The sequence below is a fragment of the Danio aesculapii genome, chromosome 1 (assembly GCF_903798145.1).
Source record: "Danio aesculapii chromosome 1, fDanAes4.1, whole genome shotgun sequence".
Lineage (NCBI taxonomy): Eukaryota > Metazoa > Chordata > Actinopteri > Cypriniformes > Danionidae > Danio > Danio aesculapii.
The window spans coordinates 36,832,885-36,860,807 of record NC_079435.1 but is presented as its reverse complement, the minus strand read 5'-3'; the positions used below and the strand labels follow the sequence as shown (position 1 = coordinate 36,860,807).

Sequence of the window (27,923 nt, the reverse complement as noted above, 5' to 3'; positions counted from 1 at the left end):
TTTAATCACAGTTTTCAGAGCAATTATCAAACAAATTAACACATTCATTACATAAAATAATCACATAAACACACTTACAACTTTATTACTAAACAACCATCAAGTTCAACTTCAAGTTTAAGTGGCTTTATCTGCATGACATTTTGTACAGTGTTGCCAAATTATTTTAAATATGAATTGAACATGTAATATATTTACATGGTAAAATTGATCAAATAGACAGTAAATGAGAAACAAATGACAGGGGGAAAAGACAATATCTCTATAAAAATTATAATAATTACAAGAATAAAAAGTGTAGTTTTTTTTTAAATAAGTCAAATGATTTTGGATTAACCCTTTCTTACGGTTTAAATTGTGTACACATTTTGCAGCCAGTTTAAATGTAAATTTACCCTCGAAGAGTATAAGTTTTTCTTAGTGGTTTATCATCACCTAAACCTAAACATTACCTCACATAAAATTTCATTCAAACACAAAAGTATTTTAAATGTTTCCAAATTTCCTGTAAATTCATAAGCAATTTCAACAACTAGAAGAGAGAGAGAGACAAAGAAACAGAGAACCAGCGATGCTGATCATTCTCTAGAGTGTGTTAAAAGCATGAAATTAAATCCGATTTATCAGAGCACTTCATAAAAGCACAAGTGTTTAAGTGCATCAGACAGACTAAAAGATGATGTGAAAGATAAAACTGCCTGATGTATTCCAGTTAATTATCATATCAGTGAAGTGAAGAACAGAAAGATAGAAAAAAAATACTTAGTTCAACTGACATTTAGTATTCAATTCCACAACCAATGAAGTATATGACTTGTAATATCAATTCTATGCATTCAGATAAGATTTTAAAGTATTATTACTTGTCTATAAATCTCTAAATGGCCTAAGACCTCAATACGCTCACTGAATACAAACCTAACAGATCACTCAGATCTTTAGGATCATATAAACTAGAAATTCCAAGAGTTCAGTTAAAGCAGGGTGAATCTGCATTTAGCTACTACGCCCCTCACTGCTGGAATCAGCTTCCAGAAATGGTCAAATGTGCTCCAACATTAGGCACATTAAAATCAAGACTGAAAACACATCTGTTTAGCTCTGACTTTACTGAATGAGCACTGTGCTACGTCCAACAGATCACACTATTGTGGTTTTCTCTTCTTTTTCAGTCTTTTATAACCTGTTTTAACACATTTTTATCTGTTTTGATTTTAATCATTTTTTATTATTTGTTTTTATTTTCTTATACTTGTCTCTTTTTTTCCTGTTTATGTAAAGCACTTTGAATTGCCACTGTGTATGAAATGTGCTATATACAGTAAATAAACTTGCCTTGCCTTGCCTATGGGAACAGGTAAATTAAAATACTGCTTAATACTCTATATAAAAACTGCAGAATTAACTTGAATTATTACTTGTAGCTATTTTACTACATTTAAACAAAACAGAATAATTCAATAAAAATTTGTGCTCGATTATATGTCTCTATATTTTTAAGTATTGCTTGTAAGGTTTGCAAAGGGATAACTCAATTTGATTATTAAAATAAAAACAATAATACCAAAGAAATTACAGAATCAGAAGGACAGTTATTTGGCTGCATTCAGAGAATGTGTAGATATACGTGTACATATATGTTCATGTGTATGTGTACATTAACAGCTCTAGGACTGTGATTAATAACTTATAGGATTATGATCAAAAACATGTTTAGCAATTATAATGAACAGTATATGGTGAGAGAAATGGGCCCTACCTTGTATCCTGGCCCCAGCTGATAGATGGCTAATATCTGAGCAGCGCTGAGAGCTTCACTGAACAGATACACTGCCCCCATCTGACCACAGAATACACGGTTAGCATCTGCTGTCTCTGATGAACCCAGAAAACACTTGTCGAACGTCTGTGAAGAACAACAGGAAACAAAGTTTGCTTAGTTTTTTGTTCTCTTTTGTTTATTGTCTGAATGTTTATAAGAATTGTAAAGGTATAATGTCATTTAAATACTCTGAGTCAGTAAACATTAATTTATGCGTCAAAAAGGTTGCATTTAATAATCAAAAAATTGCAATCGCAATAGCAATAACTATTATGATTGAAATTTAAAATAACTACATTATATTTTAAACTATTTGAAAATGTATTTAAAATACATTCCTCTGAAGACACCAAATTGTCCGCAGATACTACTCAGACTCGTATTTATAGTCAGTTTGCTTAATATGTTTAGGGAAACTGTAATAAGTTTTTCAATAATAAATAAATATGTCCTTGCGGAGTTAAACACCCCCCAAATACCCCCATAAAAGGCAGTCTTTTGCCGCAAAACTGCCTGTATATTTCTTATTTGTAACTAGTAATTTCATTGTGTTTAAAGGCCTTAAATTAGCTATTGTGCTGAATATATGTACTTTTTAGACATTCACCAAATCATACATCACTGTATATAATACACCAACATACACTCTAAAAAATGCAGGGTTGTTTTAGTTCAATGGGTCAAATATGGACAAACCGAACAGTTTCTTTGAAAAACGCAATAAGTCTTGCTTTTCTTTTTCATTCCTTTAAAAACAGTTTTAACACATTTTAATGTGTTTTTATCTGTTCTAATAATTTGTTATTCTTTTATTAATTTTTATTTTCTTGTTTCTTTAATTCTTGTTTCCATTGTGTATGAAATGTGCTATATGAGTAACCTTGCCTTGCCTAATTAATTGCCTACTTATTTTACACAAACGATAACATGCCCATGTCGGAAGAGCAATATGCATACAAAAACATACAATAAAAGAGCAACTCTTTTCAGATTTAGGACCTCACAGTGTTTGAAAAGAACAGCACATGGCTAAATAATCACATTTAATCTCATCAAAGGTTTTTTTTAAAAACTGCATGGCTATTGCTCAGCTGTCAAAGCAAGTTAATAAAAAAGTGAACTTTTAAGTTTAACAACTGAGAGCTGCTTTGTTTCATCTTTTATCTTTGAAAGTTTGTGAGTATTTTGGATTTTGTACCAGGCAAAATATTGACAGCTTTGAAGTGAAACACAACTGGAGAAGAAAGCGGGGCCTCAAGTTTTTCTTCTGCTGATAAAAGCCAGTAGTAAAAGAGATAACAGAGAACACTTACATCACTTGTGTTGACGAACCAGGTGATTTCGCCATATGACGCCAACTCTCCGTTGACATAGCAGCTGATTTCACTGTTCTTCCAGCGATTATAAATGTGCACTATGGTCACCATATACCACTGTGGTGGAAAACAATTAGAACAGACAGCATGTATATTAACAGTATATGAACAGATCTTTGCATTGTTGCTGTACCATGTTTGATATTATAATTCAATAAAAAAATACATACTTATAAAGTCTTTTACCCTAGTTTGAATACCCCTGGTCGACAGAAATATGTGGTCCATAAGCAAACATATAACTTGTGTGTTTAACTTTGCTACAGACACAAGACTGCGGTCCATTTCTACCCTCCAGTAACAGTCTCACACAGATCTTTTTAAATCTCCATCAAGTGGTGAGAAAAGACAGTGAAGGTGCTTATCCCTGAGGCACGACGTCTCCAGGGGGAATGAAATGGATTCTAAATATAGGCCTAATACAACCTACATAAGCTTTTTTAGAGTACTTGTGGGCTTCTTTATATATTAAATATGAATTTCAGTATAATTAGCCCTATAAGTACTACACTTTTCCTGATAGTCCCAGAAAGGTCTTTCCATTGATGCAAATAAACACAAACTGTTGAAGTCAAAATGATCTTTTTCTTTTTCAAATATTTCCTAAATGATGTTTAACATAGCAAGACATTTTTCGCAGTATTTCCTATAATATGTTTTTATTTCTGGAGAAAGTTATTTGTTTTTGTTTTTTTTCAGCTAGAATAAAAGCTGATAATTTTTTTTAACCAATTAACAATCCTTTGAATATTATTAGCCCCCATTAAGCAATATATATGTTTTTATTGTCTACAGAACAAACCATCATTATACAATAACTTGTAACGTAGTTACACCATTAAATTGCACTTTATTAAAATAAAGTTGTCAAGAAGCAAACATTTAGACTTTAAAATACCAAAAAAAAAAAAAAAAGAAAAAGAAAAATTGCACTTTATGCTGAATACTAGTATGCTGAAAAATATCTAGTAAAATATTATGTACTGTCATAATGACAAATATAACAGAAATCAGTAATTAGAAATTAGAGTAGCTATTTTTCAAAACTTAACTTTAAACTTTTTTAAACTATTATTTTTAGAAATTTGTTGAAAAAAAAATCTTCTTTCAGTTAAACAGAAAATGAGGAAATAAATATACAGGGGGGGGGGGGGGGGTAATAATTCACGAGGGCAAATAATTCTGACTTCAACTGTATATTTTAAATGTACTGTATCTGTGTGCATGTGTGAATAAGTGAATGACTGCATGTCTCATTGGATCATCCCTCACTGTGATTGCCCAGTTCTAGTCTTAAGCTGTAAACTGAGGACGCTTGTCCATTCCAGGGGTCATATGGGATCTGAGCAAGAAAAAGAATCTGCTTTCTTCTTGCAAATGCTCAAACATGAGCCTCCTTCTTTTATGTCAACTTTGCTATATTTTAAACTGTATAGGTAGAGATAAAATTTTGCAAAAGTACATGAAAAGAGTACAGGGTAAGCTGATAAACAAAAAGTGACTCATACCTTCTGGGGTTTGAAGTCATATTTCACACAGTGCTGGAAGCCTTTGGCTTTGGATTTTAGAGAGGTCACTATCAGACATCCACCCACAAAGTGTGCAGAGTAGCCCAAACCTTTGTTGGTGCGGAAGCTGGAGATGAGAGAACATAAAGACCTCAATTAAATACAGGTTCAATTTCAAATGAAGGGTGCTCACATTTATACAGCTCTACTAGAAAAAGAAATATTAGTTGCAGTTTTAACCCTTGAATGTATGAATTTTTTAAAATGTCAATTTTTAATGGTTAAACTGCAAAATGTCATGAACATCACATTAAATATTGTAATCAACTACCTAAACCTGAGATAAAATAGTTTTAGTATTATTTCAGTTTTTGTGGGGTAAAAACTAATGACAGACATTTACACTACTATGTAGTATGTGCCTATGCTGTATAATAATTCTACTGACCCTTGTTACTCTATTTTTAGTTACAAAATATAAACTACAATGTGAAAGAAGGCCTGTTACGTCTGCTCAGTAGCTCAGAAGCATAGACATTCTACAGTTATTTCTACAGGGTCAATTATCATTTGGAGAGTCAAAATAGCTCCATTTGCATAAATTACATTTTTGACAGAATTAATTATAAGCTGAATATAGGACATGGCTGTGAAATGCTGCCCTTGAGAAGCATAGATGGAAAAAGGTGGAAAACACTCTTCCTTCTCAACATTCTTACTGGCCACCTATAGACACTTTTTTTAAAAACGACAATCAATGTTTGGCACCTGTCAAACAAATGGTCAGCTAATCTTTCTCTATGTGTCTGAGACACAAGCCTCTTCAGAAGAGGTGTTTTATTTGACATCATAGGTCTTTGTGATCAGTGTTTATGCATGACCCACCAGTAGAGATAAGGCTTGTCCTTGTCAACGTTTATGTTATTGATGGGATCCAGACGCAGCCAGGTGTGGAAGGTGAAGCCATTCTGGTATGGCCACTTTGCAATAGGGGGAAGAGCAATAGCCTGATGGTGTATAAACAAACAAGAGAAAAAAAATCAGATGGGTTATTTTTTGTGGTTTTGTTTTAGGTAAATAATATATGGTAGAATTAAAATGAATATGCAAAAATAAAATTTTTGGTTTTCGGTTTCCAAAAATTCACTGCAACAGTGCAAAGAAAAAAAAATTATTTGAAAAACATGAGTGGATAAAGCTATGACATACTACACAGTTGACTCATTCATTGTCTATAAAACATTACATTGGCTTGTTTTTTAAACCAGTATAATTAAAGTTATTGATTTAAAGTCGTACAAAATAACTTTATATTATTTAAGAAAAAAAGCAATCAATTATTACACAGAATTTTCAGTTTTCGGTTTTGACTCAGAATCTTCATTTCACTGCATTCATAATAAACAGTGTAGCATAAAGAATTTAGCATTTAACATTTAGAATTGTGCAGGATAAACGATGAAAACAATATTCTTGGAGAGAGTCCACAACAGCTGAAAACATCCTGTCATGTTTGTGGGTCATGGATGAAAAAACAATCAGTGATATTTTCTTCTGAAACCAGCATCCTCTCTGCTGTAATAAGATCTAAGCAACATCCAATATAAGTACTTCCTGAGAAAACAAAATTCTTTTGATGAACCTTCAACTGGACACTGACTACACAGAAAGGGTTCCATAAACACGCCCTTCAAAAAAATCTGAATGCTTTTATCATGCCCTTGAAGGGTGCTTTGGGAAGGGGACGCCATATGTAGGGACACAGTAAGAATGTAAAGTATGAAAGTAATCTATGAGAAAAATGTTCATTGGAATATGCCCGTAATAAAGGCCAGCATGCTAACCTGATGGTAGGTGATTTAGAACCAAAACATAAACAAAAACACTATGGCTGTGTCCGTAACCGCATACTTCTATACTATACAGTACACTAAAATCAGTATGCGAGTAGAATTGTATGTTCAAATTCCTATAATTCAAAAATCAGTATGCGAGAAGTACCCAGATGACTTACTACTTCCGGCGATATTCTGAGGTGTGCATCCCATGCACGCTGCTCTATCCCAAGATGCCCAGCAAGAGAATTCATGAATGGGAGTAAAGCGATACAACTGACGCATGTAGGTCAAGTGACCACAACAAAATGGCGGATGTAGTACATCCAAGTTCCATTCATACTTCTTGCATTCATACTGTATAGAACATACTTTTCTAACGGCCGAGTACTATGTTTAAATTAAAATGCAGTAACTACTGAGTGGTAGGCAGTTTCGGACACAGCCAAAAAGAGAGGCAGTTGGAGTATCTTAAAGTACAAATGAAATCAAAACTTGCCATATGATTTTGATAGCTCACATTGCTAGCTTTATCTGTGCATGTCATTAAAATAACAAAAATGTTTGCCCTTCTAATCTTTCGTTGAAATCTGAAATTGCACTTTGTTTTTTTTTTTCAGTTAAATTGCCCGATTACGTATGTCTTCAGTATTAGGCGTGGTTAACATACTAAGCCACACTCCTCTAATTGTCAGTTTTGACAACAAACAGAAATCCAAGAAGGAGGTGTATGTTGTAAGGCTGTAAGAACTCTTTCGAAACCATTTTCTAAATCTTTCTGAATGAAATGCCTATAATACTACATCCATTCAGATTGCAGTAGAAAAAGCAAGCCACGGCCACCGTTTTCTTATTTAATATTCCGTTTCGGCATCACAATACAAAACAAAAAGACTTCTAGTTTATATTGACCTTAAAGACACCTGCAACATGGCAGAAAATTATAGAAGTTACAGTTATCCACTCAGTCCACAAAAAATAATAACATAAGAACTCAAAATATATATCAATGTCTGCAGTAAAACAGATAGGATTTCCTAAACATTGTGTTTTATTATTTTTAAAAGACTACAGAGTGTTTTATTTTTAACTAAAAGTAGAAATGTTTCATTTACTCTATGCATTCCATTACAAAAAAGGGTTCAGTATTCAGTGAATTGTTCAGCTCTTCTAAATCATAACTTTATCATCTTTACTCCAGAAAGTAGTTAAAGTTTCCTGGGGATGTTATTCAATCCCATAAACTTCCATCTATCACATGACTAAAGGAATGCCTGGGTAATTAAGTGAAAGATCGGGAGAAGATATACTGAAGCCGCAAACCACTCTGTTAAGTGTTCTCTAAAAAAGAAAGTGAAATTGTAGAACATTAATCAAAAAGTGCACAGCATAATAAGGTTATTATAGAGAGGAAGTTAAACAACTTAGCAGAGGACAAGGAATTCTGGCATGTATGGTTCAAATCACCATGGGGAACACAAAAGTTCCCTTTGCTGAAAAACAACAATAAATATGTTCACAGTGTACAGAGACTTAAAGCCAGCACAGTCAGACTGATGTTTGGGTCAGGGTCTTACCGCAGCACTCTTCCCTGGGAAGCTGAAAAAGGAATCTGGGCCATTTCTTTGAGCCATGGACTTCAAGACAGACAGCAGCTTGACAGCGTGAGGTGGCTAATAGATAGAGGGGGGAAAACAGTTTTAGACACCTTGAACAAAGAACAAAGAAAAATCACACAAACAGCCACATAAATGCTTGTTATAGCTTGATGTTTCAGTCCTGTACACATACAACACATAAAAGATACTTCAACTGTATTCAATAATATAGGCACAAATCCTTTAGCTTGAAACCTACTCATGGTGTGTCAAATAAAATTTTATTTAGGAATTTACTGAGCTAAACCCATTTCCTAACAAAATCCGCTAAATTCATTCTTCCATGGCGGGGCGCCACACCAAAATTCATTCCACCCACAGTTACATTACAGTTTCTTATTCAAAACATTCAGGTTTTTTATTTAATAGCAGGTTATAAACGCACCAAAAACGTATTAAAAGGTAAGTGAATTATAACAGAGTGAATTTTTCTGTAATTGTAGTTGTGCTGTGCATTATTTGTTTAACCCTTTGAGGTTACATGCTGACTGACTGACAGGTGCGTGATGTGTGAGGCCAGAAAACATAGCGTAGCTTTCAGTTATGATGAACACAGTTTCCATAATTATACTTTATAGATAAAGATCTATGGTTCTGCATACAAGGACTTTACAGCTGTTTCGCCTAAAGGATGCATTAATGCCATTCTGTAGGTTTATTGGAGACATTTTATAAATATTTCTACAATAGAAAATCTCATATATGTTGGAGACATACTTGTTACATAAACACACTAAATCGCACTTCAGTAGCGTTTATTTGAGAGCACACATGAAAATCTGCACTTGAGCAGCGTATATTTGAGAAGGCGTGCAAGACAATTTGTGCAGAGGAAATCGGCGTACAAGCAAAAAGATTTGCATGCTCGTATTACATAAATGTGATCTCGACTTGTAATACCACACTCACGACATTTGTCATTGAAATAACACCATAGGTAGATCTGTGTAAAAGGCTTGCCGAAACAGCTGGAAAAAAATCCTAGAGGAAACACTGAAAGATGTACAGTTAAAAGAGAATCTTGAGAGATGATTTTCCCATATTTAGCATGCACTGTTTAACAAAGAGAAAAACATAAAACATACTTTAAATTTTTGTAGTTTTAATAAATAATGTCTAGTGGTGTGACAGATCACAAATGACGGTTCAGATCACATTACAGCTTTTTAGTCATGGATCGGACCATTTTTCGGATCAGCCAAAAATAGAAGATGAATGTAATTTGCTTTCCATTTATTACAAAAAAAGTACTTCAAGAAACTTTTGATTTAATAAAAGAAAAATGAAGAAATAATCAGCTGAATAAAAATAAATTGTTTACTACTGTTGCTAATAAAGCAAATTCTATAAATCTAACATTATAAATTGTACAACGCATATTTATTTTTAGTCTTCTTTTTATTAAATGATTCAGTTATTCACTCAAAACTTTGTTTCATTGCTAGATGGATCGTTTTTGAAGAATTAGTCAGTGGCGTAATTTTGATGGCTGGTTATAGGCACCTTTTCGTTAAATAATGTAGTTGCTGCTTACAACTTTCTTTTTTGAGTGTTGTTAAATGCACATAATGATGATTTTCATTTTTACCTTAAACATCAGTTGTTTTATCTAAACTATAAACTGTTATCCCAGTACTTCTGAGTCATTTGACTGTAACTAACTCAAGACTAAAGACTGAATCTCTTTCTTGATTTTTGCGTTTTCTCAAACACAAATTTAAATGCAGCAATTCAAAGGATTAATAAACATGCAAATAATCATCATTTATAATTTACGTTGCGTGGGTGTTGAGATCCCGATCTATTAATGATTAATCGTGCAGCTTACATTGAATGCATTAATACAGACTAAACAAGTAGTGGCAGAAAACACCTATGAAACCCACCACATCCCTAATAACCTACTACGACTTCTTCTGTCATCATTATATTTTACAGGAAAGCCTAAATGCTTTCATACATGTGATTTGAATAATGCGAGAGGCAAACTCTCTGCAATCGCTACAAATTTAGGATTAATCTACAAATAAAAAAAAAATATTAATCCACGGGTCACGTGTGTTCCGAACCGTGGGATGTGATCCGTACAAATAACAGATCAACTATGATCCGTTACACCCCTACTAATGTCTAATAACAAATTTATTTTGCTCACATGTCTTTCTTATGATGACAGTATATACTATTTATCTAGTTATTTTGCAATTTATTAGTATTTAGCTTAAAGGTTTAGTTAGTTCAAGCAAAAAGGAAAATTATGTTATTAATTAAAAGTCTCAGGAGCTAGGAATAACGAGCATGAGTTTTTGGATGAACTAACACTTTAAAGTGCTATTTAAAGCATTAACTATTTGAAGGCAAAACAATTGAAACAAATAAAATGATTAAAACAAATTACAAATAAAGAAATAAAACTTTCTTCTGGAGAAACGTTTATATGAAATACTATGAAAATTGTCCATGCTCTGTTAAACATTAATTTTACAGTAGGGCTAATAATTTTGACTTGTACATCAGACAATAAAGTTGCAATAAAGGTTCCTGCCTTTAGGTTACAAGATATAGACACATGGATGTGTGAACTCTTATTGCTCTAAGGTGTTCATTGCATGCTCTGATCAAAAGCACTGCCTCAGTAAAACAAGATAATCCATCAAATGTCTTTCTACCGTTTCAACATCTTCCTTGCCTAAGGACAAAACTCTGAAGACACTCTTAGAATAAAAAATGAAAAAAATATTATTAAATAAAATGATGTGCAATGTTTCTTATATATAAACTGCTTAAAAGGTTTATAATTCAGAGCAAAACTGTTAAAGAAAAACCTGCACACATTTTATCATATTTTTGTCACATTTTATAGTATATTCAGAAATTATGTAAAACAAGGCTATCACTATACCCAAGTTATATTTGGTTTTATAAAACATTGTAAATAAATGTATTTTGGTTCCCACCCTCCACTATTTTCTAAATTAAATTTAACAGTACTGAGAAAAGAATAACAAAAACAATTGCATCATCCACTATAAACATCAAGACTAAAATGTATTTGAAGTGGAACAGAAACTAGTGGCATATGGAGAGATGCATTGCACAAATGCTTGCGTGTCTCTCATTCGGCACAAATCTAAATGTGTGGCCTTTGAGCATGTTTTGCTCGCTTGATGTAGCGTTATATAAGTTGCTTTGGAGTCTCAGCACATTTCAGATTATTTAAAAAGGCAACTTATGTTCCAGAAAATACAGTATTTCTTGGCAATAATGTCTTCGTGAGTAGGAAAGAAAAAACTATTACCCATTGGCCTTGTTCTCCCTTCAGCTTACTGAAATACAGCTTTAATTCCTTCACTGTGATGCTGTAGCTGGCCAAAACTCCAAGCATGTCCACCATCAGATCTGAAAACATATCATACACACATACATACATAAACACAAGATGAATGCGCACATTTGAAGAGATATGAAGTGACTTTTACAATTGAGATGATATTTATAGACTTTGGATTTTACAGACAGCTACTGAATTCAGTCTGTATTCCTGACTATTTATGCCCTGTTAATGCTAGAAACAGTATTGGATGTAAATGGAAACTATAAATGTCCTTTATGTCTTTACTTGTCATTTTTGCCTTCTAGTTGCACATTAAACTCTAATAGAATATTATTTTTAATTATTATTATGGCCCCACTAAGGCATGGGATGATAATTGTTTTCAGTGAAAAAGTCAAGGTTTTAAAACCGCCAAAATTGTCTGCTATACTGTTCCTATGGTGTGTGTGTAAGCTTTTTTTAATGTACTTTTTTGTTGTGTTTTTTGGGACAACAGTATCTCCAGCAGAAAAGGTCTCCAAAGACGCCGTTTTAAACTGTAAAGAAATCTGTGTTTTTTAAACAAATGAAGACAGCAGCAGTCAGTGATTCATTTGAATTATTACACCTGATATATTTACTGTTCCAAAATATTTAAATGTTTCTCAAAATAAAATATATTGTGTTCAAAGGGGGAAAAAGTTGTTGTTTTTTACCCAAACATTTGAAAAGAACAGGCTTTAGAGCGTAATCACAATACCGTGAAACCATGACATTTTTATCCAAGGTTATAATACCATCAGAATCTTACACCCGCCCATACCCACCTTATAATAAATGACCTTAACTAATATGCACTCACATTGACTCACATATGCAATCAATTGATGATTGATTAATCATTTGTTACAATGTACTTATTGCATAAAATACATGTTTTTACATTCTTAGTAAACTACCTGCATCTAATTATATCTGTAATTAATTTATGTAATTACATTTATAATAACACTGTAGACCACCCCTTACACTTTAACCCACCCTCAAACCTACCCACACCACTAAACCTGCCCTAATGCTACCCGTATCCCACCTCAAGAGCAGCAGAAGGGTTCTACTGTACATTATGACAACATTAAGTACATTGTATTTATTTTTTGATGTAAGTAACTAGTACTTAAGGCCACTTAACAAAGTGGGACCATCATGATTATTATTATAATTTTTTATGTAATGGTATTTTGGTAATGTATATTCTTACATGCATATTATAAAGACATTTGTACTGCTTTAGTGTTTTAAAAAGCCTAACCAGGGACTAAGGCTACAAATTATCCTTTGGCTAAAAGCCTATATTCAGAGCATCAGCTGCTTCAAACTGTAGCAATGTTATACTGCATTGTCCCTGTTAAATAAACCTACTGTTAATAACAATATTTATAATGGTATTTGTAGTGGAAACCGCCACAACTTCTTTTATGGTTTCTTTAAGCTTTTTTTTTTAAAAGCTGCATCACCACAAAACCAAACATCTTTCAGCAAGTGATACAGTATGCAGACCAAAGATACTCATTCTATATTATACTTTAGAAAACTTCTATACTATATATACACTATATTACTATATCAGTGACTTCCACAGGTTTGAAATATACTTGCGGTGGTAGCCAGATTTAAACACATTCTTCACCCAGGGCACATAAATGTGACACAAAAATGGTGTGATATTTAACAATATTTTTATCTATTATGACACTGTTATACAGTTGTTGTTTTTCTCAATGGTTTAAAGTTTTAAAAAAGGCTGTTGAAATAAAAAAGACCTTCTATTTCTCTTATTTTTTGACAATAAAATAGAGACCATAAAATGCATTTTATTTATAATTAATTAATAATTAAAATAAAAAGTGTAGATTATTTAAATAAGGCAAATGAGTTGATTGACCATTTCTAATGGTGTACATTTTGCAGCCAGTTTAGATGTCATTTCGTTCTCCTAACCTGGTAAAAGTTTGAACCTCAAAACCTAGTAAAGTTTTTGATTCGTTTAGATTCAAGAATCTATTATTCACTTTTTTTCTTTGTCTTGTGGCTGTGCGCACTGTCAGTTGTGAAGCCAAGTCTTTAATAAAAGAGTAATGAAAAAATGCATACATTCGGGTGGGGAGGGGGGGGGGGCAAATTGCATTTAAGCCCACTGTTAGCATGGCCAACTTTACAGCAGAAAAAAAAGGTGTTTACAGCCTGGTACAAAGAACGATTTTGGTTCATATAGCTATTATAACCCTCCATGACAACTGTGAGGGGGTGAATTTTTTTATAACTCATCCATTTCCTTTATATTAGGTTATATTAAGTTTGCATAATTAAGGGCGTGGCCACTTGAGTGACAGCTAGGTCTCGCTGGTCGCCGTCACTTCACCTCAGCTGAATCCGGCAGATTAGCCACTGATCTTTGCATAATTATCGTATTTTTGTTTTGTTTTATGTGGCTTTACACAGTCAGCTGCCTTTTGGACTTATTTCTTACAATTATCAGATGATATGGGATGCTGTGTGCATTTAATTGTGCTCACAAACCGTTCATGTGGCCTCCGTTTAAAATTATATACTTGTATACCATCTCTATAAATGTATTTGTTTTATTTAAGATAGCTTCTTTTGCAGTGTTCAGAAACCTATGGGTGACGTCACGGATACTACGTCCATATATTACAGTCTATGGTCTCTGCAAAGCATTTGAAACTGTCTGAGGAAGTGTTGTTGACAGTTCTCATACATACATAATGAGCAGTACGAAATGTGTAGGGAGAGAAAAGATTTTTCACTGGTTAATCGAAAACACAGATGTTTGGTTATCTTGGACGAATACAAAAACGTGTAAAAGGATGAAAATATTGGTAAAAAAAAGTTAAAATTTAAACGTCATCAAATATACTTGGGCGGTCGTTAATATCCCTGGGCAGCCTGGCAAAGTAAAGTCTATGTGTGGAAAGCACTGACTATATTATGCTATATTCTCTTCTATACTTCCGCAGCATCAGAGATGGCTTGTATGAGCTACACCTTTTATAGCATGTGCTACAGCATTGAGGACATGCAAATCTGTTCTGTTAAAGAGGCAGAATTGCACCTGTGATCACGTTGCATTTAAGCTTCATCATGGTCCAGTAACATTGAGATTTAAACAGTTGCATATGGTCTATAACTTTTTTTTAAAACAGTATTGTTTGTGTTGGCTCTATAAATAAATGTAAAAAGCTATATTTGGAAGGCTCTGGCATGCCAAACTGAGCACTGTGGCTGATTAGCCCTGTCTGACTCTGAGTTCTGCTGTGTGACAGTGCTGCCAGGCTGAACTACATGCTGACTGAGCAATGACAGAAACTCATCAGCCTCGTGCAGCGCGTCACGACTCATAATTACGCATATAATCTAAGCACTAGGGCAAAATTACAATACAGTGTAAAGCGCTGAGTGAATATGTTAAATTTTCACTCACTCAAGATTTTGTTTCTGCCAATGTATAGTTAGATTTATACATACACGTGTATTTACAACTTTTAAAGAAAAAAGCCTCCTCTCTAAAGGTATTCAGATCTTCTAAAACACATGAAAATAAGCTTATTTTTAGTCAATCTAGAAATAAATGTTATTCTGAATTGCGTAAAGCTAAACAACTCTATTTTCAAAATTAAATAATCAAGCTGCACCATGGCAAACTATTAAATCTATAACTGGTGAGAATATCTTAAAAAATAACAATAACTTACAAATTACTATAAATGGTACTCTTCTCATTGATCATGAAAAAATTGCTAACTCTTTTAATGAGTATTTAATTTCATCTGTACCAAAACTTAACACAAGGACTGATCGGTCCAGCAGATCTGCAACAAATGGATGTTTGCCATTACCGGCTTTTAAAAACTGTTGGACAGAGATCTTTCTTTTATGTATCTCGTCATCTGATGGTGAACTATCACTGTAGCCACTGAGTTAGTAGCCTGCTTCCCTTTTTTTTTATGTTTGGTGATTGTTTATACTGTTCTCGTGTGTTGATGGATGAGATTGCAAGTGCGTCTGTAAGTTTTAATGTTCTGATAAATGGCATTCATGCGAAGTCAGGTCTGATTATCTTTGAATCTTTTCCTGTTTAAAAAAAAATAATTATATTAATAAATAAATACTATGCCACAGATTAGTATAAATACAATAGCCCTTTAGAAGGTTGATAATGTTATTAATAAATATTTAAAGCTCATTAATGTTATAAATAGTACATACTGAGTGACTTGAATTGTTAGCCCCAATCCCAGTTCTATTTCATCCCCCTTTTCCTTAAAGAAGAGTAGAGGGGTAGGAATGAAGAAATTCCCCTAAGAAATGAGAGAACGCTACAACAGCCACACACATCATCATATGTTGCTGTATCTTATATGTCATACAAGATGTTGTATGCCACAGTCATTGCAGATGGCAGTAAAGTTTAAGCCTCCGGGTTTCCTCAGGCGTCCCTGTTACGACTGATGGATGCTGTTGCGAGAAGCACAAAACTGTAGTGTGTATTTACACAGTGCTCATATTCATGGATGTAACCACAAGAAAACAACATTGATGTTATACCAGATGTGCTGTAAAAAGCATATTCACTGTTACTAGTCTTTTCTGACAAAACTGGCCTATTCAGTCAAATCATCGGTTTTGTGAAATTATGTGAATTGAAAATTTTGTATTATAATATTATAAGTGACTAGGAATTTTAACGTATTTTTAAGTTTTGATAAATTCTATCATTGTTTGTGCTAAAAATTCTTATTAATGCCTTTTTTACATTTGTGGTTCTCCTTGATTGCTTGTTCTCATTCAAAATTCTTATACCACCTAATTTGTAAGGCTTAAAGGGTATTTGTCATTTTGAAGGGCTATATGGCCCTACTCCTAGCGAAAGAGAATCAAGACTCCCCCACCACCTTCAAATGAATGCACTTAAATGGAGTGGTGTTGGAAAGTGGATGGGCTAAAGCCTCATTCACACAACGAGCGACTCGCAGCAGCAAAGCAACAAGCGACCATTAATTTCAATGCAGAGTGAGTAACCTCCGTCTAAGCGAGCAACAGCAACAAGTGCCGACCAGGTGGGTGTGTCAAGTGACGCGACAAAGTTGAGAATCCTTAAACTTTGTGCAAATGAAGAGTGAATTTCTTGAGCAACAGCCAAAGGAACACCAGTAGAGCTCGCGTAATCCTCTCTCAGCTCCTGCAAAGGCCGGTTGTGTTCTCCATGCTGTAAACCTACACAGACCTGCGTTTGCAGCAGATTGCCACCCAGAGTGACAGGCAACTACAAAGTCGCTGTTAGCGTGAATGAGGCATAAGGGTATGCGCGCCACACGTTCATGTGCACACGAGACACATGAAATCACAGCGGTAAAATCAAATGCTTAATCAAAACTTACAAATCCTGAATCGGTATTAAAGTTATTGCACGCTGGAGGAAGGATGACAACATGGCTGAAGTATTTAGACACGTAATGTTATGTTTTAAAAGTATTTTAGTCACACAAAACTTATATAGATGTTGTTGTTATTTTGTTTAACATACTATTTTGAATATTCACTCTGAAACAGCATGTAAGTATGGCTTAGTAATAAGTGTAATTCCCGCGCGCCGCCTGCCAACCACTAACTACATTTCTAACTGGCAAATGACATGAACTAGTGGGTTGTCTACTGTCGTGCATCCATTCATGTTTCAGGAGGTGTGACTTTGGACGGCAGGGGTGGGCCTGTGTTTCAAAGCTATTATGCTAACCGGTTAGCATTTTGGCAGATCAACTACTGCACCTTTAATAGTAAATGCAAATATATTTGAAGTCTTTGAAATCACTACATTTATTTAGTTTTTAATTAGTATTATTCAAAGCATTTTAGATTAGTTTATTCTCATCATTATAAGTATCATGTACTGTAAATAAGAGTCATCAAGAGTTCGTTTCATGTGGTTTAGGCTGTATGAACTGCAAATAATAGCCAGGTTTCCATCCTAACATGAAGCAAATCTTTTCAAAGTTTGCAAAAAAATGTAAAAGTGTGTTCTCAAGTTGTTAGAGGGGCTGACTGTATTATTTGGTAACCTCTTAACTAACAGCACAGTTTCAGTGATGGTACAGTCTATTCACGACTAAAGATTGACTTAATGTGACTTAAGATAATGAAATACTTTGTTTTTGTTAAATTTTATTAAATAAATAAATAATGTAATTTTTAAAAACTATTCCAGTTTTCATAAACACTCTATTAAACTATTAATAACATTATAATAAGCAGCACATATACTTATATTTATATTATATATTTATTTAGCTACTGTTTCATTTAGAAAACATCTCGTCCTGTTTTACACACCTGCTATCATGGTCTCAGCTCGGTCTATGCGCTGTAGCACCAGCTGGATGAGGCCGATATCAGTGCAGGCCTGAAGGTTTCTTAAGCTCTTCTTCAGCACGGCCGTGAACATACTCCACACTTCTGCCTGGCAAGTGGAGTCACATTTATCCAGCAGCTCCACCATGCAGATGATGCTCTCCGTCTCCTGAATGATGAAGTTCATCTCCAGGTCAAACTGACCCCCAACCAGCTGCACAAAAACAGAAAAAAATGTAAAGATGAGAATGTCAGTCTTGAGTAAAAAAGCCAATATATTAAGACGGCAGAAGAAATATATCTTTAAACAATGCTAAAACCAATCAAACTTACACAAAAAAAAAATTTAAATCTAAAAAAAAATGAAAGTTATAACCTGAATATTTAGAGTTACTCCACGCTGTCAGTTTCTCTTTGCTTCATTCCTGACATTTAAAGCCAAATAGCCAAATCCCAAAGCTGAAATTCATGCCAATCCCATTGTAAAACATCTGTCAGAGCCTGAATGTAAAAAAACACTCCACAACTGGATTACCAAGACAGGATTTACATCTTGCCTCAACACTGTCTCACTTTTAACCCTTTGCCATAAGACAGTTTGACCCCTGAGCAAGAAAGCACTACTGTAATTGCACATTGTCATGACAACAGCAGATGCTCTGTGAGCATGAATCCTAAACCTAGATTAACCTTGAAATTATGACATCATGACTGAGTCCCACACATCACAGATAAAAGCCAGAAGCTCTGCAATTTCTTTTTATATAACAGTTGATGTTTCATCATCATCACCATTATCATCATATTCAACTATTATCCGGAGCCAGGTTGTGGCTGCAGAAGTCTCAGGAGAGAACCCAAAACTTTCCTCTCCCCAGAAACTTCATCCAGCTTCTGTGTGGGATCCTAAGGTGTTCACAGGCAAGCAGAGAAACATAACCCCTCTAGCATGTCCTGGGTTCCCCTGGTGGGATAAGCCCGGAACATCTCTCTAGGTAGGCATCCTAGATGCAGAGCCACCTCAACTTGATTATGGATTAGCAGAAGCTCTACTCCAAGTTGCTCCTGGGTGACTCAGCTCCTCTTTCTCCTTATCTCTGAGGGTGTGTCCTGAACTACCACCTTATTAAGAGGGTGGAGTTTAATTGCCTGAGTGTTAATAGGAGCTATGTTGTCGAGGGCTAAATAATCCTGGTAGGGTCTCCCAAGGCAAAAATATCTTCGGTGACAGGTCAGACTAAATGCAGTTCAAAACCCCATTTTGAGTATAATCAAATCAAGGACCATGATGTTGCCCTGTACAGCTCAACCGAAGCATCATACTGGAGCCAGACCTGAGCTTAGGGCTTGCATGAGAGTGGCTCGTGGCTAGGTTATTTCCCACGGTACCTGACCGGGCTCAGCATAATGCCTCGTTTCCACTGAGTGGCACAATTCAGTTCAGTAGGGGTCACCTTGATCCGGCTCGTGTCTCCACTGTCAAATGGTACCCTTTTGGTGGGCATGGTGTAAGTTGCAGTCATTCTTACTCCAGGAAATGTCGAAGTTAAACTATACAGGTCGTTCACATATCATATACAAAACAGATGCTTTATACACATAATTAGGCCTACTTATGTATAAATGTTAGATACTAACCTTTCTATGAACATGATTTGACTGTAGCTGCAGATCAATGATAATGCAAAATACTACTACTGTAACGTCTGTGATTAAATAAACTGAAAAAATTATTAAAACATCTATGAAAACATACAGATCCTTTGAGTCATTTAGGCCTTATTAGGGTTCATTAACTATACGAAACGTATATAGTCAGGACAAACCTTATTTTTATTCAACAGCACATGTAAAGTTAACATCTTGTGAAAAAGTCATTCTGAATTCAAAACAGTCCAAAAGGTGATGATACTAATTAAACATGGCAGTTTGTTCATGTTATAGGTTGCTGAAAGAATCATTTGCTCCTTTGATTTTTCACGCTTCACCCTCGTGTTTGTCCGTTTCTGAAAGGATCCGATGTCAGAAGCACTTCAATAATCAAGGACACATTATTATCATGAGCTCAAGAAGTTCATTATTTCGAATATAGATGTGCGACGAGCGACTGCAAGTTCTCTGGAGAAAGTGAAACCCCTTACGCTTTTAGACAGCCTCGTAAACAACAACAGGACACACGGCAGATTCGATTCTTCTTCTTGGCTTTGTGGCTGTTTATCAAGATGACGACAAGGTTTGTTTAAGCTCAGGTCGACTATGGCTCATTATTATATGTATATAATATTACGATGAAATGTCTTGGCTGTGTATTTAAAATTGGTACTTCCTTTGTTTTCATACTCTGGGCTTGTGTACATGCTAGTGACGTATCTCTGTAAACCAAGTGTTCAGCTGCACATCTCACTCTGCCTTTTGTTTCCCTTTTGTTGTGCAAGGTAACCTTTTGATACCCAAGAAGTGGTACGGTTCGCTTTTTGGTACTTTTGACAGTGGAAACGGACATAAAAGTGTACCGAAGCATACCGTAACGTACTGTACCACTAAAAGACATAATTAAAGAAAGCAGTGTGTGATGTTTATGCTGCTACATGTGAGGTATTAATATTACATGGAAAGAATGATCCTTGTAAAAGGGGGAAAGCCTCTTTCAAACACAAATAAATGTCATTTGAGGATAAATTGTGCAGCTACTAAAAAGCAAACATATGTCAGCCCTTAATATTGTAAAGGGACATTTTTACCATTAAACTGTATACTTTACAGCACGTTAAGAAAAACAATGCAGAAATCATGAGTGACTCCATTTCAAAGCCACAACATTCTAAAAATACAAATGACGAAAAGACAGTGCAGAAAAGCTGAGCGTATGTGGAGAAAGACGAAACTAGTAGTCCATTATAATATCTATAAAGACAGTCTTCGTGCTTTTAATATGGAACTAAAAACTGCTAGGCAGACTTTCTTTTCAAGCCTTATAAACAGCAATGTAAACAATGCTCGTAAACTCTTTGCAACAATAGAGAAACTTACAACCCCCCCAGTCGGATTCCCAGTGAGCTACTCTCTGAAAGCAAATGTAATGAGTTTGCTCATTTCTTTACTGACAAGATCAATAATAACAGAAAGACAATCAGCTCATCCAATCAGCCAAATTGTGTCGACGTCAGACTAGCTCAACCACAACTTAAGAAATCAGACATTATGTCCGATTTCATGGCAATTAATGGCAAAATCTTAGAAGAGATCGTGCAAATTATGAAAACATCAACCTGCAGTCTTGACACGCTCCCCACATCATTCTTTAAAACGGTGTTTACCTGTTTAGAAATGGATCTTCTAAAAGTGGTAAATCCTTCACTTCTCTCAGGGATTTTTCCTAACTCACTTAAAACTGCAGTTGTTAAACCCCTCTTGAAGAAGAGCAACCTGGATAACACCATTTTGAGCAATTACAGGCCCATCTCAAATCTCCCTTTCATTGGCAAAATCATTGAAAAAGTTGTTTTTAACCAGGTTAACAAGTTCTTAAACTTCAAGGGGTGTTTAGACAATTATCAATCTGGTTTCAGACCACATCACAGTACAGAGAGCGGCCTTATAAAGATAATCAATGATATCCGCCTAAATACAGATTCAGGCAAACTAACAGTGCTGGTACTGCTCAACTCAGTGCTGCATTTGACACTGTCGATCACAGCATACTTCTGGATAGGCTGGAAAACTGGTTTGGGCTGTCTGGGATAGTCCTCAAATGGTTCAGATCTTACCTTGAAGGAAGAGGTTACTATGTCAGTATAGGTGACCATAGGTCAGGGTGGACACCCATGACATGTGGAGTCCCACAAGGCTCGATTCTGGCACCTCTCATGTTCAACCTTTATATGCTCCCTCTGAGCCAAATAATGAGAAAGAACAAAATCTCCTACCACAGCTATGCTGATGACACTCAGATCTACCTAGCCTTACTGCCTAATGACTACAGCCCCATTGACACCCTCTGCCAATGCATTGATGAAATTAACAATTGGATGTGCCAAAACTTTCTTCAGTTAAACAAAGAGAAAACTGAAGTGATTGCGTTTGGGAACAGAGATGAGGTTCTCAAGGTGAATGCGTACCTTGGCTCTAAGGGTCAAACAACAGAAAATAAGGTCAAGAATCTTGGTGTGACTCTGGAGTCAGATCTGAGTTTTAATAGTCATATCAAAGCAGTTAGTAAATCAGCATACTATCATTTAAAAAACATTGCAAGAACTAGATGCTTTGTTTCCAGTGAAGACTTAGAGAAACTTGTTCATGCTTTTATCAGCAGCAGGGTGGATTACTGTAATGGCCTCCTCACTGGCCTTCCCAAAAAGACAGTCAGACAGTTGCAGCTCATCCAGAACGCTGCGGCCAGAATTCTGACCAGAACCAGGAAATCAGAGCACATCACACCTGTCCTCAGGTCTTTACACTGGCTCCCAGTTACATTCAGAATAGATTTTAAAGTATTATTACTGGTCTATAAATCACTAAATGGCCTAGGACCTCAATACATTACAGATATGCTCACTGAATACAAACCTAACAGATCACTCAGATCTTTAGGATCAAATAAATTAGAAATCCCAAGAGTTCAGTCAAAGCAGGGTGAATCGGCTTTCAGCTACTACGCCCCTCGCTACTGGAATCAGCTTCCAGAAATGATCAGATGTGCTCCAACATTAGGCACGTTCAAATCAAGACTGAAAACACATCTGTTTAGCTGTGCCTTTACTGAATGAGCACTGTGCTACGTCCGACAGATCGAACTACTATGTTTTTCTCTTCTTTTTAATTCTTTTATAACACATTTTATCAGCTTTTATTTTATTTTTATTTTTTCCCATTTCTATTATTTGTTTTTATTTCTCTTATACGTGTTTCTTTTATTCCTGTTTATGTAAAGCACTTTGAATTGCCACGGTGTATGAAATGTGCTATATAAATAAACTTGCCTTGCCTTGCCTTGCCTAAAAAGACTGCTGTCATTTTCCATCAAACAGGCCATGGCCACAATTTGATCAAGAACTGAAGCAAAGAATAAATCCACAGCCTATTTGATAGTAACTGTCCCATTAAAATGACTGAGAGAAAGGAAGGAGGGGGGTTCACTGTCAGTCTACAGTAACAAAGGCTAACAAGGCAGGAGATAAAAAACCATGATCAGTCTCTCTCACACACACAAACACACACACACACACAAACACACACAAACTGTGCAACCTCCCCCTTGGGCTCCTTTCTCCAAGCCCACTCAATGACAGATCGCTCACACTGTGTGAATGGAGAAAAATGAAAATTAATGAAAATTTTGAAATAAATGGATGCATCTGATTGGCAGCATTGCATTTTGGCCCTCCTGTTTGGCCCCTAAAATAACCCACTTTTTTTCATCACCACATGCTAATACATCATCGCCCCCATTTACATTTGCATTCTGGGAAGAGGAGCTGATTGCGTTGTGTGGCAGCGGCACGGAGAATGGCACTCAAATAGATCTGCAGGCTCTGTGCAGGTGATTAATGGACCTGACATCCTTCCAGACGGAACGGCGGTGAATGTGACTTTGGGTGGGGATGGTATCGGCTCACACAGAGGACGCAGTGAATAGTGGAAGATGCTGATGTCGACCTAAGCATCTGATTGGCAGAAGATGAACAGGTAGAGATAACCATCAAGGACGCTAGTCAATGTCAATATGGATTTCAAAGATAAAAACAACTGTTGCAGCTTTTCTGATTGAATCTGCTTAATTTTTAACTCATCACTCATTTTTAAATGCATCACCTTGAAACATTCATTCATTCATTCATTCACTCACACGTGAACACGGGGAGAAACATGCGAACTCCACACAGAAATGCCAACTGACTCAGGGCTCGAACCAGCGACATTCTTGCTGTGAAGTGACAGCACTACCTATGCACCACCGTGTCGACCACTTTGAAACAGTACACAAAAAATTTATTTTACCATATAGAGTGACAATTTTACTATATTTTGCCTTCTTAATAGCTGATTTATGGCTAATAAACCGGTGTATAATATATGATGAAAAACTAAAAATATATTTCTAAAAGTGTCTAAATAGCACAACACATAATAGATTTTATTTTCAAATGTGTGATCCTAAATGTGTTTTGACTGTGTTTATGACTGTCTGTACTCAATTGAACTCTGGCTCACATCTCAGTGATCACTGAGGTTTATGCATAGCTAAAACCTCTTGAAGTGTTTTTTTTTTTTCTTGGTTTAAGTTTAGCAATTAAAAATGACCTTTGAAGTGAAATTTAGAAAAGCCAAAATACAGAAACTGAAAACTTTAATAAGTCTATTTTGTACTGGATAGCACTTTACCAAAGGGAATTATTAAAAAAATCTCTTGGTTCTAGAAAACATAAAAGCACTCCATCTATACAGAACAAATAAATATAAAAGCACATCTTAGAAAGAGAAAGAAACAAAAAATGAGAAAGAAAAAGAGATTGAGATCAATAAAACCTTATAATAGAAACATTAAAATCTTAACTGTGCCAGATTTTAGCAGTCAACCATGGCCTTATATAGCATTCTGTTGTAGACATGTAATAATAACTATTTTGTTGTAGGCACGTGACAATAATACGTTTTAACGTTTTAAGACAGCGGTTTGGAAAAGTCAAGGTTTTAAAACCATCAAAATTTTCAGCTATACCGTTCATAAGGTATGTGTACGATTTTTTATTTACATTTTTTTAAGAACAGATCTCCAAAGATGGCATTTTAAATTGTAAAAAAATCTGTGTTTTAGAAACTAATGAAAACAACAGAAGTCAGTGATTTAGTTTCATTATTTAGCCTGACATGTTTACTGTTCCAAAATATTTTAAATGTTTCTCAAAATAAAATATATTGTTTTTAAAATATATTGTTCTTAAAGTTGATGTTTTTTTTACCCAGACATTTTAAAAGAATATATTTTAGAGCAGTAATCACAATACTAAGAAACCGTGATATTTTTATCCAAGGTTATCATACCGACAGAATCCGGCCCATGCCTATTCTGTTGTCATATTAATTTCAAGCCCTCAAGGTGTAAAATATTAATATTCACCAGTTATTTAATCGTTTACATGATTTTATCAAAAGTAATCAAAAAACATTTCATTTGATCAATTTAACAACACTTTATCAAGAGTTTAACTAAACTCAAAATTAACTAGTAAACCAAACAGTGTCACTGATTTACTCGAACTAAACATTTAAATATTCATTCTGGGTTAATATTCAGAAAGCAGGCCAAATAGTAATTCTGTGTTTACCGCATAACTCACAGGGTGCAAACTGTAGAAGCAAACAGTACATTCATGGCATATACTGTAAAACCCAAAAAGTTAAGGTAACTCAAACAGTTTGGGGAAACCAATTGCAACAAACCATTTAAGTTTAAAAACTAATCCTAATGAGTACTGTGAACTTAATCCATTTGAGTAAACAAAGCAATTTGAGCAAAATTAAACCCAATAAGTTAAGGCAACTCAAACCATTTGAAGAAACCGATTGCAACACACCATTCGAGTGTGAAACCAATCTATGAAAAAACGAATCTATACGAGTACTGTGAACTTACTCCATTTAAGTTAAAGTAATGAGGTATTTAATTAACTAACTACCTTCAACACAGAGTTCAACACTCTTTTCAAATGAGTAGAATTAACTTTCAGTAAATTTTGAGTTAACTACACTCATTTCATTTGATAAAGTTGACTGCTGGGTTTTAAAGTGTGCTAAAAACATCAGCCTATAGTAGCAGTAACTTTAATTCAGCTGTCTTTGAATGAAGAATTTTCTGTTTCACTCTATGAATTCATTATCAGTCTCTGCGACTCTTTGCAAGAGTTCTCCTGGGGAATGTGGGTGATCTTGAAAACCACTGTTCTGTATCCTCCTTTAGCTCTTTATCAGAAGTGATTAGAGACAACAGAGGATTTATTTGGATTTCTTTACCATATCTGTTTTTCTCAGACTCTGTTTGTCATACAAAGGCTTGGCTCGAGCTAAAAATGCAGTCACCAGATCCCTCAGAGGCAAACCGAGCCCTGCGTTTCACCTCTGAGGACCCAGTGAATTAATAATGGGCGAACAGATCTTGGTCCAAGCCTGATAATAACAAGAGGGCTTCTCCATGGTGAGGATGACTACACCAGAGACAGTTGCCAACGTTTTACATACAGCCCCTAGTTGCACGATAGTGCTAACCCAATGACGTTTATCCTGGGGAAAACACCAGCTCACTGCTGGAGACAATAATGGAAACAATCAGGATGGCAGCATCATTCAGAACACAAAGTCTGAGTCTTATCTTAAACCACTCTCAACAGACAAACATTTTTTTACTGAACTAATTTTCTCAGCTGTCAGGCAGCATTCTGCTTTTAGAACAGGGTTTGTAATGAAAAAACTCACAAACAAATGACTAAACTGTTTGCAACAGCACCACCCCCCAAGGACAACATGTATTTTCATTCCTCCATAAATCATTATCTGCTGAAGCCCATTAAGTGATCTAAAGACGACAACAGGTATGTACTTCTGGCCACATTGGATTAAAAAACAGCTTTACAAATAGTTGAATCTCTCACTTGTGAATGTTTATTGCCTTTAGAAGATGGCAATGAGCTGATCAGGAACAACTAATTCACCCCAAAATACAAACACAGTATAACTTATCATCCCAGAGGTGTATTTTACCTTAGATGTGCATCAAATCAATAAAATCAATAACAAAATGCCGCGATTTTGATGAGTGGACTATTTTCAATTTCACACGGTTGTTTTTACAGTATCGGTGTTGTAATGTAATTACAATACATTCAGTTAAACAGACTAGCATTCATTTAGTTGTTCAAGCGTAAAACGACATAGATATTTACATTAGATGTCACCAACCCTGTTGTTGTCTATTGGAAGGAATGCGTCAATAGATCCACCATTTTAGTACAGGGTAGAGCTCCTTTGAAATTAATGCGGGACCAAGGTGCAGTGGAGGACTGTGGCCACCCAGAGCCAGAGATATACACATGTATATATCTATGATCGGGAGTTTTCCTGGTGGTCAGTATGCACATTTTTTTTTTTATTAAGAAAATTATAATTTTACATCACTTTTTTACATGGATAGATAACTGACAGCATAGGCATTTCTGACAAGGAGCATGGGTTTGTGTGAATGGTAATGTACTATCCACCCTTCCTGTTAAATTTAATCTAATCCATGTCCTGAAACACACCCCCTCTCCTGCTTTCACTTCTCGTTCTAACGGAGGGAGCGATTCGTTTGTGAATGAATCCCCGTTATGAACGATTCGTTCACTTAGCTGACAATAAGTTTCTAGAACCGAAGCGTCTTGTTGTAATATTTCTTTTTAATTGTTTGCTTATTTTATTCAACAAAACTAGCATAAACCTAGAATTTAGTGCAGGTTGGTGCTGCTTATGGTGAATACAGTAAGTGACTGTATTATCATCAATAATGTTACTTGTTTAGCACAAAAGTTTGTAACATACAAAAACGTAAAAAACGAAATCTTACCTATGAAATGTTCTGCCTTTGTGCTTTGTTTTCTTTGACTGCTCATTACTACACCCGTACGCAGCGCTAAAGTCCAGCATTTTCACGTTGGCACACTGTCTTGACTAGTGCGGTTGAATGGCATTTGTGCTGGGAGCACTGTACAAATGAGCTATTGACGCATGCTCAGAGTCCGTATGTGATATCTAGTGTATATATCTATGGTAAAATGAGATGAAAGACCATTGTAACTACTAGCGCCTTCAGTAGCAAAAGACTAGCGCATAAATTCCATTGAATAAACTGGGGTAAAATAAGCTGTCATATTTTAAAGACATGATGGGGGAAATGGAATTTAATGCAGTGCTTCTTATCTGATCTGAGACGCCCTTCATATCATATATCAGTGAA

The 27,923-nt window shown here is 35.2% G+C and overlaps 1 protein-coding gene across 6 annotated transcripts in view; it reads right to left on the bottom strand.

Moving 5' to 3' along the window:
- The window catches only part of lrba (LPS responsive beige-like anchor protein), a 399,767-nt gene that overhangs the window by 333,030 nt on the left and 38,814 nt on the right, over positions 1-27,923 (bottom strand). For all 6 annotated transcript variants that reach the window (XM_056459670.1, XM_056459679.1, XM_056459695.1 and 3 more), the window contains exons 2-8: positions 17,921-18,152; positions 11,498-11,598; positions 8,119-8,214; positions 5,592-5,713; positions 4,707-4,833; positions 3,136-3,255; positions 1,760-1,906 (exon numbers count right to left, since the gene is read on the bottom strand). In XM_056459670.1, the coding sequence (XP_056315645.1) occupies positions 1,760-1,906; positions 3,136-3,255; positions 4,707-4,833; positions 5,592-5,713; positions 8,119-8,214; positions 11,498-11,598; positions 17,921-18,152 (945 nt within the window). The remainder of the gene's footprint in view (positions 1-1,759; positions 1,907-3,135; positions 3,256-4,706; positions 4,834-5,591; positions 5,714-8,118; positions 8,215-11,497; positions 11,599-17,920; positions 18,153-27,923) is intronic.